Below are 19301 nucleotides of genomic sequence, written 5' to 3'. Positions count from 1 at the left end.
CTGTGTATAAGGTAACTAAGCACTTGGCTGTAGAAATAAAACTTAGCACTGAAGTCATCTAGTCAGTCAACTGATTAAATATTCACAACCTTCACTATCATTGTTAAAGAACATAAAAATTCCTCTGTCAGTGCCCTAGGTTGTCTATTGGTAATTAAGTTCTTCTGAATTCTTTTTACTTCCAGAAAGGGTTTCGGATAAATTGTTCTGATATCATTGGAATGATACTGTTTGTTTTAGGTACCCTGGTGATTTCTATGTACTGTGGATGTCCAGATATCACGGCCACAGTCACACCCGACCTCAAATGTCCACAGGGTAAAGGTCAGTGCCATACCTTTATATCAGCAAAAATTATTATTCTTTACACTGAAAATATTTCATATGATACGATTTACGAAAATGATTTTGGTCTCAATTCCTGAAATCTACTGATAAATCTTACATGTTGATGCCTAGCATTATTTTGATGAATATGAAAATTTCCACCTATCATTAGTAGTTATTATTTAAACTATTTCACTGTAATTACCTTTTGTTTGAAGTGTAATTTCCTGAAAATAGACCTACTGATTCAGTCTAAAAAATATGTTTGTGTGTAAACTATAATATAAACATAATCGGTACAGGTGCGCTGTTGTACGTTGACATCAGTGGAGGTAAACACCGACTAGGAGGATCTGCCCTGGCTCAGTGTTACCAACAGATTGGAGACAACACTCCAGATTTAGATCAGCCACAAGTTCTAGCACAAGCTTTTGATGTGACACAGCAGCTTCTAAAAGGTAGACTTCTTGATGTAATTCACTATGGCATGAAGTAAGAAGGAAATTTTTAACGATGATATCATAATTAGATTGCAGACAAGAACATCCAACATATAATTAATCTAAGAATGAGCCCTCCCATTTTGGAGTTGGTATGGATATTCTTTTAATAGAATAAATGAATGTCAATGACATCACAGAAAGAAATGAAAACCCAGCTCCAAGTCAAAATGGACCAGTGGACCATGAATTATGGTTACACCACAGGCTATTCTAAGTTATAGACACTTTTATATGTAATACTGGTTCAGGGTCTATATTAAATACTGTCAGCCATATGACAATCCCCAATAACAGAAAATGTATGATTATTAATAAGATTAACAAAATATGGCAAAACTCTCAAACAACAGACAGATAATTTATCTTTTATTTGGTATAAGATACAACACATAACTGTAGAAATGTCACTAGGTGTCCTGAAACTCTGGAAAATAAACCAGATTTTAACTCCTCGAAACACTGTACATATGTTCCCATGATAAATATGCCACAGCTCTAATGGGTAGCTTAATTATATCCACTGCATGTCAACACTCACTTCAGCTTTATAATAATGTTACTGGTGTGCTAGTTTATATCTATACATCATCCCTTTGCTCAATTCAGTCCATTGAGATCTCAGAACAACAGAAATATTTGCTGCAAGTGCTTACTTTCTGTTTTTAGATTTTGGTTTCCCATTTCATAGAAAATTTGTTTAAAGGGATTAAAAGGGATGCCAAACGACATGCCAACCTTTTTGAAAAGATTGATTGCCATAGTAACAAAATGGAGACCTTTGATTGATCAAATTTTAAATGGTACAAGAAAAGAAAAGAAAAAATTTGATACCTACATTGTAGAGGTTATGACAGCTACCAAACACATTGATATAACTTTGGGGGCCATCAATAATTGTTCTTATTACTATAAGTACTTGTTTATTGTAACATTTTCAGATCGTAAAATTGTGAGTGGACATGATGTGAGTGATGGTGGTCTGGTGGCTTGTCTCCTGGAGATGGCTTTCGCCGGTAACTGTGGCCTGGACTGTGATGTCTCCTGGTCAGATTCAGGTAGGTACAGGTAAACATGACATTCACCAGTAACTGTGGCCTGGACTGTGATATCTCCTGGTCAGATTCAGGTAGGTACAGGTAAACATGACATTCACCGGTAACTGTGGCCTGGACTGTGATATCTCCTGGTCAGATTCAGGTAGGTACAGGTAAACATGACATTCACCTGTAACTGTGGCCTGGACTGTGATATCTCCTGGTCAGATTCAGGTAGGTACAGGTAAACATGACATTCACCTGTAACTGTGGCCTGGACTGTGATATCTCCTGGTCAGATTCAGGTAGGTACAGGTAAACATGACATTCACCAGTAACTGTGGCCTGGACTGTGATGTCTCCTGGTCAGATTCAGGTAGGTACAGGTAAACATGACATTCACCTGTAACTGTGGCCTGGACTGTGATGTCTCCTGGTCAGATTCAGGTAGATACAGGTAAACATAACATTCACCTGTAACTGTGGCCTGGACTGTGATATCTCCTGGTCAAATTCAGGTAGGTACAAGTAAACATGACATTCACCGGTAACTGTGGCCTGGACTGTGATATCTCCTGGTCAGATTCAGGTAGGTACAGGTAAACATGACATTCACCAGTAACTGTGGCCTGGACTGTGATATCTCCTGGTCAGATTCAGGTAGGTACAGGTAAACATGACATTCACCTGTAACTGTGGCCTGGACTGTGATATCTCCTGGTCAGATTCAGGTAGGTACAGGTAAACATGACATTCACCAGTAACTGTAGCCTGGACTGTGATATCTCCTGGTCAGATTCAGGTAGGTACAGGTAAACATGACATTCACCAGTAACTGTGGCCTGGACTGTGATATCTCCTGGTCAGATTCAGGTAGGTACAGGTAAACATGACATTCACCTGTAACTGTGGCCTGGACTGTGATATCTCCTGGTCAGATTCAGGTAGGTACAGGTAAACATGACATTCACCTGTAACTGTGGCCTGGACTGTGATGTCTCCTGGTCAGATTCAGGTAGGTACAGTAAACATGACATTCACCGGTAACTGTGGCCTGGACTGTGATATCTCCTGGTCAGATTCAGGTAGGTACAGGTAAACATGACATTCACCAGTAACTGTAGCCTGGACTGTGATATCTCCTGGTCAGATTCAGGTAGGTACAGGTAAACATGACATTCACCGGTAACTGTAGCCTGGACTGTGATATCTCCTGGTCAGATTCAGGTAGGTACAGGTAAACATGACATTCACCGGTAACTGTGGCCTGGACTGTGATATCTCCTGGTCAGATTCAGGTAGGTACAGGTAAACATGACATTCACCGGTAACTGTAGCCTGGACTGTGATATCTCCTGGTCAGATTCAGGTAGGTACAGGTAAACATGACATTCACCGGTAACTGTGGCCTGGATTGTGATATCTCCTGGTCAGATTCAGGTAGGTACAGGTAAACATGACATTCACCGGTAACTGTAGCCTGGACTGTGATATCTCCTGGTCAGATTAAGGTAGGTGCAGGTAAACATGACATTCACCGGTAACTGTAGCCTGGACTGTGATATCTCCTGGTCAGATTCAGGTAGGTACAGGTAAACATGACATTCACAGGTAACTGTGGCCTGGACTGTGATATCTCCTGGTCAGATTCAGGTAGGTACAGGTAAACATGACATTCACCGGTAACTGTGGCCTGGACTGTGATATCTCCTGGTCAGATTCAGGTAGGTACAGGTAAACATGACATTCACCGGTAACTGTGGCCTGGACTGTGATATCTCCTGGTCAGATTCAGGTAGGTACAGGTAAACATGACATTCACCGGTAACTGTGGCCTGGACTGTGATATCTCCTGGTCAGATTCAGGTAGGTACAGGTAAACATGACATTCACCGGTAACTGTGGCCTGGACTGTGATATCTCCAGGTCAGATTCAGGTAGGTACAGGTAAACATGACATTCACCTGTAACTGTGGCCTTGACTGTGATATCTCCTGGTCAGATTCAGGTAGGTACAGGTAAACATGACATTCACAGGTAACTGTGGCCTGGACTGTGATGTCTCCTGGTCAGATTCAGGTAGGTACAGGTAAGTAACTGTGGCCTGGACTGTGATATCTCCTGGTCAGATTCAGGTAGGTACAGGTAAACATGACATTCACCAGTAACTGTGGCCTGGACTGTGATATCTCCTGGTCAGATTCAGGTAGGTACAGGTAAACATGACATTCACCGGTAACTGTGGCCTGGACTGTGATATCTCCTGGTCAGATTCAGGTAGGTACAGGTAAACATGACATTCACCAGTAACTCCGGCCTGGACTGTGATATCTCCTGGTCAGATTCAGGTAGGTACAGGTAAACATGACATTCACCGGTAACTGTGGCCTGGACTGTGATGTCTCCTGGTCAGATTCAGGTAGGTACAGGTAAACATGACATTCACCGGTAACTGTGGCCTGGACTGTGATATCTCCTGGTCAGATTCAGGTAGGTACAGGTAAACATGACATTCACCGGTAACTGTGGCCTGGACTGTGATATCTCCTGGTCAGATTCAGGTAGGTACAGGTAAACATGACATTCACCGGTAACTGTGGCCTGGACTGTGATATCTCCTGGTCAGATTCAGGTAGGTACAGGTAAACATGACATTCACCGGTAACTGTAGCCTGGACTGTGATATCTCCTGGTCAGATTCAGGTAGGTACAGGTAAACATGACATTCACCGGTAACTGTGGCCTGGACTGTGATATCTCCTGGTCAGATTCAGGTAGGTACAGGTAAACATGACATTCACCTGTAACTGTGGCCTGGACTGTGATATCTCCTGGTCAGATTCAGGTAGGTACAGGTAAACATGACATTCACCTGTAACTGTAGCCTGGACTGTGATATCTCCTGGTCAAATTCAGGTAGGTACAGGTAAACATGACATTCACAGGTAACTGTGGCCTGGACTGTGATATCTCCTGGTCAGATTCAGGTAGGTACAGGTAAACATGACATTCACCAGTAACTGATGCCTGGACTGTGATATCTCCTGGTCAGATTCAGGTAGGTACAGGTAAACATGACATTCACCAGTAACTCCGGCCTGGACTGTGATATCTCCTGGTCAGATTCAGGTAGGTACAGGTAAACATGACATTCACCTGTAACTGTGGCCTGGACTGTGATGTCTCCTGGTCAGATTCAGGTAGGTACAGGTAAACATGACATTCACCTCTAACTGTGGCCTGGACTGTGATGTCTCCTGGTCAGATTCAGGTAGGTACAGGTAAACATGACATTCACCTGTAACTGTGGCCTGGACTGTGATATCTCCTGGTCAGATTCAGGTAGGTACAGGTAAACATGACATTCACCGGTAACTGTGGCCTGGACTGTGATATCTCCTGGTCAGATTCAGGTAGGTACAGGTAAACATGACATTCACCGGTAACTGTGGCCTGGACTGTGATATCTCCTGGTCAGATTCAGGTAGGTACTGGTAAACATGACATTCACCAGTAACTGTGGCCTGGACTGTGATATCTCCAGGTCAGATTCAGGTAGGTACAGGTAAACATGACATTCACCTGTAACTGTGGCCTGGACTGTGATATCTCCTGGTCAGATTCAGGTAGGTACAGGTAAACATGACATTCACCTGTAACTGTGACCTGGACTGTGATGTCTTCTGGTCAGATTCAGGTAGGTACAGGTAGGTACCGGTAACTGTGGCCTGGACTGTGATATCTCCTGGTCAGATTCAGGTAGGTACAGGTAAACATGACATTCACCAGTAACTGTGGCCTGGACTGTGATATCTCCTGGTCAGATTCAGGTAGGTACAGGTAAACATGACATTCACCAGTAACTGTGGCCTGGACTGTGATATCTCCTGGTCAGATTCAGGTAGGTACAGGTAAACATGACATTCACCAGTAACTCCGGCCTGGACTGTGATATCTCCTGGTCAGATTCAGGTAGGTACAGGTAAACATGACATTCACCGGTAACTGTGGCCTGGACTGTGATGTCTCCTGGTCAGATTCAGGTAGGTACAGGTAAACATGACATTCACCGGTAACTGTGGCCTGGACTGTGATGTCTCCTGGTCAGATTCAGGTAGGTACAGGTAAACATGACATTCACCGGTAACTGTGGCCTGGACTGTGATATCTCCTGGTCAGATTCAGGTAGGTACAGGTAAACATGACATTCACCGGTAACTGTGGCCTGGACTGTGATATCTCCTGGTCAGATTCAGGTAGGTACAGGTAAACATGACATTCACCGGTAACTGTAGCCTGGACTGTGATATCTCCTGGTCAGATTCAGGTAGGTACAGGTAAACATGACATTCACCGGTAACTGTGGCCTGGACTGTGATGTCTCCTGGTCAGATTCAGGTAGGTACAGGTAAACATGACATTCACCTGTAACTGTGGCCTGGACTGTGATGTCTCCTGGTCAGATTCAGGTAGGTACAGGTAAACATGACATTCACCTGTAACTGTGGCCTGGACTGTGATATCTCCTGGTCAGATTCAGGTAGGTACAGGTAAACATGACATTCACCTGTAACTGTGACCTGGACTGTGATATCTCCTGGTCAGATTCAGGTAGGTACAGGTAAACATGACATTCACCAGTAACTGTGGCCTGGACTGTGATATCTCCTGGTCAGATTCAGGTAGGTACAGGTAAACATGACATTCACCAGTAACTGTGGCCTGGACTGTGATATCTCCTGGTCAGATTCAGGTAGGTACAGGTAAACATGACATTCACCGGTAACTGTGGCCTGGACTGTGATATCTCCTGGTCAGATTCAGGTAGGTACAGGTAAACATGACATTCACCGGTAACTGTGGCCTGGACTGTGATATCTCCTGGTCAGATTCAGGTAGGTACAGGTAAACATGACATTCGCCGGTAACTGTGGCCTGGACTGTGATATTTCCTGGTCAGATTCAGGTAGGTACTGGTAAACATGACATTCACCGGTAACTGTAGCCTGGACTGTGATGTCTCCTGGTCAGATTCAGGTAGGTACAGGTAAACATGACATTCACCGGTAACTGTGGCCTGGACTGTGATATCTCCTGGTCAGATTCAGGTAGGTACAGGTAAACATGACATTCACCGGTAACTGTGGCCTGGACTGTGATATCTCCTGGTCAGATTCAGGTAGGTACAGGTAAACATGACATTCACCAGTAACTGTGGCCTGGACTGTGGCCTGGACTGTGATATCTCCTGGTCAGATTCAGGTAGGTACAGGTAAACATGACATTCACCTGTAACTGTGGCCTGGACTGTGATATCTCCTGGTCAGATTCAGGTAGGTACAGGTAAACATGACATTCACCTGTAACTGTGGCCTGGACTGTGATATCTCCTGGTCAGATTCAGGTAGGTACAGGTAAACATGACATTCACCTGTAACTGTGGCCTGGACTGTGATATCTCCTGGTCAGATTCAGGTAGGTACAGGTAAACATGACATTCACCGGTAACTGTGGCCTGGACTGTGATATCTCCTGGTCAAATTCAGGTAGCTAGGTACAGGTACACATGATCTTTTCTGGTATTTAAGATGTTTGCTATAACAACAATGAAATACAACAGCGATAAAGAAGATAACGTTGAGAAAGAGAGGGTTTGTGGTTGATATTGAAAGTATTACTATGACAAGTCTTATTTAGTATTCATTCATATTTTAGGTGTAGCCGACGTTGATGTTTTGTTTGCGGAGGAACTTGGCCTCGTGTTAGAAGTACAAGAGGACCATCAACAGGAAGTACTAGAAGCATACTCTGCAGAAAATGTTTGCTGCTATTTGATTGGTCATTCAGTAAGCAGAAACAAAGATGGACCAACACTGGTCCGTCTGTGTATAAATGGACGGCCAGTGTTAGAGGAAAGCATGTCAAGTCTTCGTGATATTTGGGAGGAGACAAGTTTCCAGCTGGAACGTCGACAGACGTCTGCGGCGTGTGTGGACCAAGAACAGAGTGGACTGTCCGAGAGGGATGGACCACAGTACCATTTAACATTTGATTGTGATAACATTTACTGGTCCCCAAAAGGTAGTGGTACAAGTATGTATTTTAAACCAGCACGTCATCTCACTTCTAATGCTGTGATAAGTACAAGTATGTATTTTACACCAGCACGTCATCTCACTTCTAATGCTGTGATAAGTACAAGTATGTATTTTACACCAGCACGTCATCTCACTTCTAATGCTGTGATAAGTACAAGTATGTATTTTACACCAGCACGTCATCTCACTTCTAATGCTGTGATAAGTAAAAGTATGTATTTTACACCAGCACGTCATCTCACTTCTAATGCTGTGATAAGTAAAAGTATGTATTTTACACCAGCACGTCATCTCACTTCTAATGCTGTGATAAGTACAAGTATGTATTTTACACCAGCACGTCATCTCACTTCTAATGCTGTGATAAGTAAAAGTATGTATTTTACACCAGCACGTCATCTCACTTCTAATGCTGTGATAAGTAAAAGTATGTATTTTACACCAGCACGTCATCTCACTTCTAATGCTGTGATAAGTACAAGTATGTATTTTACACCAGCACGTCATCTCACTTCTAATGCTGTGATAAGTACAAGTATGTATTTTACACCAGCACGTCATCTCACTTCTAATGCTGTGATAAGTACAAGTATGTATTTTACACCAGCACGTCATCTCACTTCTAATGCTGTGATAAGTACAAGTATGTATTTTACACCAGCACGTCATCTCACTTCTAATGCTGTGATAAGTACAAGTATGTATTTTACACCAGCACGTCATCTCACTTCTAATGCTGTGATAAGTACAAGTATGTATTTTACACCAGCACGTCATCTCACTTCTAATGCTGTGATAAGTACAAGTATGTATTTTACACCAGCACGTCATCTCACTTCTAATGTGGGTGGTAAACATACCTTTTAATATGGTTTTCTTGCATTATTTTTTGGCATGCTATATATTTAATATCTTTCTACTGGTCTCACTGTTAAATTAACCATCACTGATTCACATTTTACTGTTTCCAAAAGGGTCAAAGGTTTCAAAGGAAAAAGAACTTGATATTAATATAAAAATCACCTAATTGTAATAAAAATATTAATTGGTTTGGTTTGATAATTTTAATATCCGATTTACACCTATGGTCATTTAGGGTGAATCCAATTTAAATATTGAAGGAAAGCCAGAGTACCTGGAGTAAAACCACAGACCAGGGGTCAGTACCTGGTAATACCCCACATGGGATTTGAACTCATGTTACAGAGTTGAAGGGTAATATGTTGATACCTCTTAACCACTAGGTCACCGCTGCCTTAAGAAGTTTAAACTTTTTTCAATTTTCTGATTGTGCAAAGAATGAAGTTTATCTGAGAATTTTTCATTTTGATTTGATTGTTTAATTTTTATAAGAAATTAAAGCAAATTATTAAGAATGGAATGTGATTTTAACTCGTTGACTCTGAGGAGCAGGTAAAAGGGGAGATAACCTGTCATTAGCCTATTCTTATAGCATGTTGGCCAGTAGAAATGATAGACATGGCAGGGAGCAATCTAGGTTTTGGATGAAACTACCCTTTTTCAAAATAGGAGGAAAGTTTAGCCAAATATAAGGGAATTTGAATCTTCTTATTTTGGTCCAAAATTATATGCATTTTGAAGAAAAAGTACTGTAAAATAACAAATTTTATGTTTAGATTTAGTAAAGCAAGATTTTAAGCTCAATAATGAAAAAAAAATGATTTTATCATAAAATATGCAGTAGCTGTATGATAAATTTGAAGAAATTTGCAAACAAGAGTCTAAAGAAAAATTTGAAAAATAAGTCACAGGGGAAATTGTGTTACAAAAATGGTCATTTTTTAGCTTCAAATGGGGAATTTTTAAATCTTCAGGGGAATTTCAGGCCAGAGGGGAATTCATTCCCTGAGGGGAAATTTACCCATAAACGGTAATAAATCAGATAAATCGATCCCTGCATGGCTTTAGTATTAACAGATTTCTTATGTACTCCTGTGATACTTACAGTAGCCAACCCAGTGAAGGTAGCCGTCCTGAGAGAAGAGGGCAGTAACAGTGACCGGGAGATGGCAGTCGTACTCAAGATGGCCGGCTTTCATGAGGTGTGGGACGTCAACATGCAAGACTTATGCTCCGAGGCGATCACCCTTGACCAGTTTCAGGGTTTAGTGTTTGTAGGCGGGTTCAGCTACGCTGATGTTTGTGGATCTGCTAAAGGTTTGTGTTTATGAAACACTTAGTTTTACTATCATATTCTGAGGCTACAACAGTTGATGTACCTGTTAATGTGTTAAAAATTCTTCAGTATTTTAAGGTAGATATTAATTTCTGTGATATTCATACTAATTGGTTAAGAACTAAGTCTTTGTCCTATTTCTACACTAGGTAATTAATGTTGACATTGTAATAACATTTAACATTTGAGTGTGTATTATGTTATGGAAATATATTACACAAAATTCTAATCATCTGACTGATTGTGTGCATTTCAAAATAAAGGTTTTAATAGAATCTTTCAAAACAGAATCTTTCAATGGGACTCATTCATGTACCATGTGATAACCGATTATGTTTGTGCGGGACTATTGTTTCTATCGGTGATGGAATGACGTCAAAAGATGATATCCCACGCTAATGTCATTTCAGCAGGAATGTTACAAAGAATAATGTTCCATCACCATTGGAGATACTAGTCCCACACTATCTTTATCAGGTATTGCGTGATACATTAATTAGTCCCATTATTTTCTATTGTAGGAGATGAAATTGGAAAATATCTTGCTGTACACACTGAAATAAACCTAAAATCTGTCCTATTGCCTAGAGAAACTACTAGTATACATCAATGACTTTGAATTTAATATAAGCCTTAATTAACATTTAAAAGATACAAAATGAGCCACCAATGCAAGGCCTATGGTGATAATTAAAGTTAAATAATGATTTGTTAACAAAATATGTTTTTGTTCTTATTTTGCATATTATTGATATTTATATATCTCTGACGCGTCGCGAAAAATGCCGCGTGTAATGCTACCGCTTTTGAGTCAAAAATCTACCTCTTTTTGCTCACCAAAGATTAACATGTCTGAAGTCATTCTTATTTTGTTAGGCTTATTGGGTCAAATACCTTAACTAACATTATCTTGCTTTATCTATTGTTGTAGGTTGGGCAGCTACTGCATTGTTTAATAAGTCGGTACAGAAACAGTTTGCCAAGTTTAAGGAACGATCAGACACCTTTAGTCTCGGTGTGTGTAATGGCTGTCAGCTGATGGCACTACTAGGATGGGTCGCCCCTGACGACGATCAAAAAGGTCAGGTCATCCTATTTTACTGTATATTACTTTAAATTCAGGGAGTGCATATTTTGTGATATCGTCAACAACTGTTTTCATGGTTTTAATTTTGCGGTACACTGATTCCATTATATGCAATATTAGTACTTTTGCCTAATTTTAGTGAGATATCAAATAGTTTGTTAATATTTTAATTCATGGATTTCAGGAAAGCCTCAAATTTTAATAGCAAAAATAAGCCCCACACCCCACACTATTTAAACTGTAAATTGTGAAATTTTATTGCAATATAGAAAAAAATGCATTGCAATATAGAAAAAAATGCATTAGTTACATGTTATTAAACTAACCCATTTGTTTTGTTTTGTAATTACAGAAAACAGTAACAGTGGAGTTGGACAAGGTGTGTTATTGGACCATAACTTATCCAACAGGTTCGAGTGTCGTTTTTCCACAGTAAAAGTCTATGACAGCCCAGCTATTATGACTAGGGGAATGGAGGGGACTACGTTTGGCATGTGGAGTGCCCACGGAGAAGGTAACAAAACGGTTCTATAAGGATATAGCGTACATTTTCATATTCTCAGTCATTCTACCTGAAGAAGAGCTTTTTGCACAGAAATACTATAAACACTAAATTGTAAAATGTTTGCAGTGTTCTGCCGAACATCATAGCTATATGTTGGTAAGTCCAGCCTTTGGCTGCCACATGGCAAAGGGTTGATTTAGCTCCATTGTGCTGCTAAATATTTGTCTGTTTTCATTGTCCCATATTAATGTTCATATCATATTAAGTAATCATGTTCGTTCTGTGTGTATAATGATAAAGGGACAGACAGCCTCGAAAATTTGACATTTTTTTTGTCCACACGATTAGAACTAGGGGTGTAACAATACATTAGACTATCGATATATATTGCTATTGTATGCTACTAAACTCGATCGATTGATGGCAATTTCAAAAAGTCAATAACAATCGCCTATAGTATGCCAAACTATCGATAGTTTCAATAGTCATATTTTTCTGTAACTTGGACTAAAATCATGTACTCAGAGAGGTTTCATACAGTAACAGACTAACAGTCACGATAAAATGTCACGATTTCCCCGGGTTGACCCGTTTTTTAGACATTTTTGAATGCATAACCCGATTGACCCGTCAGGTCATCAAATAACCCGATTTTCAGCACTTGTACCAAAGTGTTAAAAAGCTCACAAAAATTACGTCAGATAAAGCCATAAGCGCAATTTTAATTACACCTCAGGGCTTAAGACTCATATCAGGCCCCTGTATAATGCAGGTAGCTATGTTTGTGTTAACATAAACTTTCATAAAGGTGTGAAATTGTAGCAATTAATCTATTCAGTCATGCATCACGATGTCCGTGATCGTTTTTAGCCAGAGCCAGCTAGCAAAATCAGACATGCCCAATTAATATTGTTATCCCCCGCGAAACGCGTTTGCGGGGGATATTGATTTGGGCTCTGTCCGTCCGTGCGTCCGTCCGTCCGTCCGTCCGTCCGTCCCGTCCGAGTATCGTTTCCGGGCTATAACTCCTAAACCGTTCAACTTGGCTACACGAAACTTTCTGTACATGTTAGACTAGTGCTCTAGTTGTGCCTTTTGCTAATGGGAACCTTTCATTTTCGATACTTTTTCTGTTACCATGGAAACTTATTCAAAAATACCATATTATTAAAGTTTCCTTTCTATTTCCGGGCTTTAACTCGAAAACCGTTCAACTTGGCTACACGAAACTTTCTGTACATGTAAGGCTAGTGCTCTAGTTGTGCCTTTTTCTAATGGGAACCTTCCATTTTCAATACTTTTTCTGTTACCATGGAAACTTATTAAAAAATACCATATTATTAAAGTTTCCTTTCAATTCCGGGCTATAACTCGAAAACCGTTCAACTTGGCTACACGAAACTTCCTGTACATGTTAGGCTAGTGCTCTAGTTGTGCCTTTTGCTAATGGGAACCTTTCATTTTCGATACTTTTTCTGTTACCATGGAAACTTATTCAAAAATACCATATTATTAAAGTTTCCTTTCTATTCCGGACTATAACTCGAAAAACGTTCAATTTGGCTACACGAAACTTTCTGTACATGTTAGGCTAGTGCTCTAGTTGTGCCTTTTTCTAATGGGAACCTTCCATTTTCAATACTTTTTCTGTTACCATGGAAATTTATTAAAAAATACAACTGGGCGCGGGGGATAATGCCAAGCTTTGCGGCTCCTTGTTCAAAATAAGAAATAATCTCTTCAAAAGTATAAACAATTATGATTTCAGACAAAGATTTACTCACATGAATAAAACATAGTCAACGTGAACGGTATCTTGTTGCAGTAGGCAGGCAAGCCAATCATAATGGCCGCCATTTTGTTAAGTCAAAGATAATAGTGAAACCGGACATGAGTAGAACAATTTTTTTTTTAAATCAGGATTTTATTTATTAAATATTTCAAAAAATACATTTCTTTTTATTAATTTTCGGATATTAATTATATCATTACAAAAAATATCATAAATATTATTGAATAACAATATGAAGATAATAAATATATGCATATTTTAGGGTTTAAAATGTGTTAAAATTAAAACTAAAATGTGGATCCGCACATGACCCTTGTTTTGACCCTTTCACCCGTTTTTTTCAAGGGTGATCACCCGATTTGACCTCATCAGAGGTTGGCAATACTGTAACAGTCAGGATAAAATGTCACTTTTTCATGCTTTTCAATCCAAACGCAAACACCGACAATGTTCTCAATCACGATCGATCTTCATTGCGTTTAAGTTGGTACTGACGCTAGCTGGTAAAGGAAAGTAACTCTAAACCAATACTGCACTAGATGTACGTCATGGCGGCCGATTCATCGACCGGATTGTACATAATCATACTCAGAGTGCAATACTATCACAATACTATAACAATTGTATTCTGCAATAGTTAAACTATCGCAATAGTGTTTCCCTCGATAGCAATAGTATTTTTAGGTCACCTGACCATCTGTAGGTCATGGTGACCTATTGCGATAGCTTTTTGTCCGTCGTCTTCCGTCGTGCATCATGTGTCGTCCGCCGTGTGTTAACTTTTTGTTGTGAACACGATAACGTGAGTAAATGTGAACCGAGATTGATGAAACTTTGTATGTAGCTTAATATTAACAAAATCTCGGATGAGTTCGAGTTTCAGGGTTGCTAGGTCAAGTTCAAGGTCACTGCTACTTTTTTTAGAAAATCCCTATCAGCACTCTAGCGGCGTCATTCCTTGAGTGATTTTGATCACACTTCGCACATAGACAAAGGATCATAATATCTCGGACAAGTATGAGTGTGAAGATTGCCAGACTAAGGTCAAGGTCACTGTTACTATTTTTAGATAATTTCTTTGTCAGCACTCTAGCGGCTTCATTCCTTGAGTGATTTTGATCAAACTGCACACAAATACAAAGGACTGAAACAGTTTGAATTTCAAGGTTGCAGGGTCAAGGTCAAGGTCACCGTTACTATTTTTAGAAAATCCTTTTCAGTGCTCTAGCAGCTTCATTCCATGAGTGATTTTGATCAAACTTAACACAAATTTAAAGGACCATAATATTTTTGACAAGATACAGTTTCAGGATTGCCAGGTCAAGGTCACTGTTACTATTTTTAGGTCACCTGACCATACATCATAGTGACCTACTGCAATAGTCTATTGTCCCGTTCATATTTACTTCACATTCTGTGTTGAATACAGAAGGGACAAAATTAACACACCATGTGTTAAAGTCCCTCATAGCTATTATGTTGGCCCTTAAATGACAAATTACTATTGGATGTCAGGTGACCGTTAAGGCCCATGGGGCTCTTGTAATAGTTAAAATTGTTGGCAATAGTCACTCCTAATTAGAACTACTGCTTTGTCCTACACTAAATTGTAATTTATGTACTTGTGGTTTGTATATTTAATTTTCTACTACAAAAAGTGTAGCAATAGATATATAAATGCTATGTTAATGTTTCTGTAAACGTTTTTCATTAAATTTTGATATATGTACTAGATATTGCGTGCATATGTATATTGTGTATGAATAATTCATCATAAGAAAAATGGAATGATTTTTCTAATGCATATTGTACTGAAAAAAGGGATGTTAAAGTTGAAATAGGGGTTTGTACACAATGTATTTAATGCCTAATAAGCAATATTTCGATACTTTGATAACACTTCCAATATGTTACTTCTATCTTAGGACGGATGGTCTTCAAAGATGGAAGAATCTATCAGGACTTAGTAAGTAAGCAGTTAATCCCTGTACGTTACGTTGATGATTCGGGAGAGCCCACCACCGTGTACCCGATGAATCCCAATGGTTCTCCTGATGGGGTCGGGGCTCTCTGCTCCGAGGACGGACGACATCTGGCTATCATGCCACATCCCGAGCGATGTTTTCTGCCGTGGCAGTGCCCATGGATGCCACTGGAAATGCGGACAAATATGGATGTGACTCCCTGGTTTCAAATGTTCAGAAATGCATTTGATTGGTGTATAGAAAATGTTTCTCAGAGTAGCTGATTCATGTGACTTTATGTTTCAAACGGACAATGCAATAAAATATCAGTGTTAGAAAATCAATATAGATCTGTTGTAAGATTGTATCCGTGTCGTATACATATCATAAAAAGACAATGCAATATGATATTGATATTGGGTATCTAAACATACAGTTGATGTAAAATTGTATTCATAATGTATAAAATTGTAACATACGATGCAATATTATTAATAATCCATTTGTTATCCAAGAAATGTTCAGCATGACCATGTAATTATAACGAAATATAGCTATAGATGATTTGTTTGTGTATAAGGAGAGTAATGTAATGATGAAGGCAAAATGATTTGATTCCCTAGGAATAATTGCCAAATAAATGAAATTTGTGCAATCCTAATTTAGAGGGTGTTTCCCAATTTAATGTAGAATATGCTAATATAACACTATTACTGGTGAAATACATAACAGAATGTTTTTGTGTAATAAATGTTTGTAATCTCTGAAATGCCATTATTGTGTCTTCCACAGACTCTGTGCCTTCTTCTCAATCCATGTCTGGGCTGTAAATAAGAAATCCAGTAATATATAATATTGTGTAGATTTTATACTGTTACTTGAACACCTTAAATACTTTTGTTCATTTGAAGATCAGATATGTAAGCATCAGAAACTAATCAAGTTCTTCAAAATGAACTTGTCCTCTTAGAGTGCAGATTGAATCTACTGGAACTATTAGTTGGAATGAAATTTTTGTGTACTAGAGTTGTCTACCCTTGTTTTATTGGAGCAGTAAAACTTGTAACTTCCTCGGGAGATCTCATATACTTGACACAAGAAGTATTGAACTGGGTCAAAAAATTGATGAAGATATTGTACCTGTATGTTGGGTAAAATTCCTATTTATATGCTTGGTATTGTTATGCTTCACTTTGGGGGACAGGGATCTCATTGTTCATCTTTAATAGACATCCGACACAAAAATGGAACATAATGAATTTTCATGTTGAAAATTTCTGAATTAAAGTTTGTATTTTTGTACACATCTAGATTTTGCTTTTTCTATTCGAATTTCATTTTCTGTCAGTGATATCCGATTTGACTCATTCAACCCTGAATAGACTGTAAATATACTTATTTTAGCGCCTTTCACTCTTTGAAGCACTTAATTTTGCATAAGTGTATTTTGGTATTGAATCACGAAATTATGCCAATTTATATTTGTGCTAATAAGTTGTATTAAAAGTTTTCCGTGCTAAAATTTGACTGCACTGAAATAAATGTGTTTACAGTACTTTCGAACTCTCCTCGTTCAAAGGCTGGAATAGGTATTTTAGGAGTGAATAAGTTCATGAATCGTCAGTTCACGAACTTGTGTATGTTCTTCCCACGATTGTCTGCTGTAGTGAAACATTGTATAAAATAAATTTAGGAGGATTTCAGATGTACAGTAGAACCTGTCCTGGGAGTGATTGAGTTCATGAACTTGTATGTTCTTCCCACGATTGTCTGCTGTAGTGAAACATTGTATAAAATAAATTTAGGAGGATTTCAGATGTACAGTAGAACCTGTCCTGGTGATCACATTTGTATAAAGACCACCTGTTTAATCAAAAACTGCTATCTTTTGACTCAAATGTCGGTTTTACACAATTTGACAGGTGTATAAAGGTCATTTGGCTAAAGAGCACATTTCTTGTGTGGTCTGTATATAGATAGAATGACACCGTAACTACATAAGCTATAAAGCTCATAATTTGGAAAATAATATTGTGACAAAAAATCTTCATAAGCTGTCAAACGACATGATGTTAACCACATAACTAATCTTCTTGTAAATTTGACTATACAGTAAAACCTGCCTTAGTGACCACCTCGGTATAAAGATCACCTGCTTAATAAGACCTCTTTTCTAGGGCCCCAAATGACCAATTTAAACCGGTATAAAGACCACCTGGCTGTAAAGACCATTTTTCCACTGTCTTTTGGATGGTCTTCATAGTCAGGTTTGACTACATGTAATTCCATTGCAGGAGGACTCTTACACAGTGTGACTTAATATACCGGGTGACACAGGCAGGTTTGACTAATTCCATAGCAGGATTGGACTGGGTCGACCATTGGTAAAGTAGTAGATTGTCTCGATCAATAGCACATCCGGCTAGTGTCTGCAGGTCCCAGGTTCAAATCACAGTTTGGCCGTTACAATTTTAGCTCACCTGACCCGAAAAGCCAGTGAGCTTATGTCATGGAACGGCGTCCGTCGTCCGTCCGTCAACCTTTCTTTTAAAACGCTACTAGTCATAGAGTTCTGCATGGATTGTAACCAAATTTTGCCACAAACATCCTTGGGGGAAGGGGAACTGAACTTGTATAAATTTTGGCTCCGACCTCCCGAGGGCAGGAGGGGCAGGGCCTAATAGGGAAAAAAGAGGTCAATCCTATAAATTGCTACTTGTCCTAAAGTTCTGCATGGATTGTGACAAATTTGGCCACAAACATCCTTGGGGCAAGGGGAACAGATGTTATATATATTTTGGCTCTGAACCCCAGGGGCAGGAAGGATGGGGCCCATAGGGGAAAAGGCGGTAAATCCTATAAATTGCTACTTGTCTTAAGAGTTCTGCATGGATTGTGACAAAATTTGGCCATGAACATTCTTGGGGGAAGGGGAACATAACTTGTATAAATGTTGGCTCTGCCCCCTGGGGGCAGCAGGGGCGGGGCCCAATAGGGGAATAGAGGTTAATCTTATAAATCACTACTTGTCCTAGAGTTCTGCATGGATTGTGACCAAATTTGGCCACAAATATCCTTGGGGGAAGGGGGAACAGAACTTGTATAAATTTTGGCTCTGACCCCCCGGGGGCACGGTGGTGGTACATGTACATCTACACTGCCCTCTTAAAGTTCTGTTACATATGTTAAAATTTGTTATAATTAATTTCTGAGAAGACTCTCGAAAAAATAATTAACATGTTTGAGAAGATAAATAAGCTGATATATATTACTGATAACTATTAACAGGTTTACATATTCCTGTATTTCAATGCATATGAAACAGAACTTTTGGAGGTCAGTGTATATTGGTCTCCTTTGTCTTTGAGAAAGGAGAGAGAAGTGTAGCGGGACTATGTCCGACATCGGGGACCAAGTTATCTCAATAGGTAGTGGATCCGGCTTGTTAGAGCCCAACAAGTCTGGCTGCTACAATACATTTTCCCGTCCAATTACAGTAAGGCAAAATTTTCTATTTAACATATCTGATATATAATAAATATGATCCCAACTAGCCGGTATTGCTCATAGGAAGTTCAAAACAGTCACACATACAATGTTTTTGCTACATATCTTACATGACTCTCTGAGCCTTTGTGGTTGTTAAAGTAATTATAAGATTTCAGCATATTTGACTTGTACAATCTTTAAAGGGACAATTCTGTTACACAACCACGAAGCAAAATATGACATAAATGTATTGTTCTACATTGCCTTATGAAACATATAACAAGAAATATTGTCAAATTCCATGA

At 39.2% G+C, this 19301-nt stretch overlaps 1 protein-coding gene across 2 annotated transcripts in view; it reads left to right on the top strand.

Moving 5' to 3' along the window:
* LOC138328407 (phosphoribosylformylglycinamidine synthase-like) overlaps window positions 1-16811 on the top strand; it is a 34489-nt gene extending 17678 nt beyond the window's left edge. The window contains exons 18-25 of one of the 2 annotated variants that reach the window (XM_069275208.1): window positions 241-324; window positions 630-785; window positions 1769-1885; window positions 7580-7945; window positions 9931-10140; window positions 11091-11240; window positions 11599-11760; window positions 15469-16811. In XM_069275208.1, coding sequence (XP_069131309.1) covers window positions 241-324; window positions 630-785; window positions 1769-1885; window positions 7580-7945; window positions 9931-10140; window positions 11091-11240; window positions 11599-11760; window positions 15469-15791 — 1568 coding nt within the window. In that variant the 3' untranslated portion in view covers window positions 15792-16811. Of the gene's footprint in view, window positions 1-240; window positions 325-629; window positions 786-1768; window positions 1886-7579; window positions 7958-9930; window positions 10141-11090; window positions 11241-11598; window positions 11761-15468 lie in introns of both variants that reach the window. The other variant, XM_069275206.1, reaches the window with a different exon arrangement.
* Window positions 16812-19301: the final 2490 nt, after the last annotated feature.

This window comes from Argopecten irradians, chromosome 7 (genome assembly GCF_041381155.1).
Source record: "Argopecten irradians isolate NY chromosome 7, Ai_NY, whole genome shotgun sequence".
Classification (NCBI taxonomy): domain Eukaryota; kingdom Metazoa; phylum Mollusca; class Bivalvia; order Pectinida; family Pectinidae; genus Argopecten; species Argopecten irradians.
Note: the sequence above shows the minus strand (reverse complement) of the source record. Positions and strands in the feature narration are given on the sequence as shown.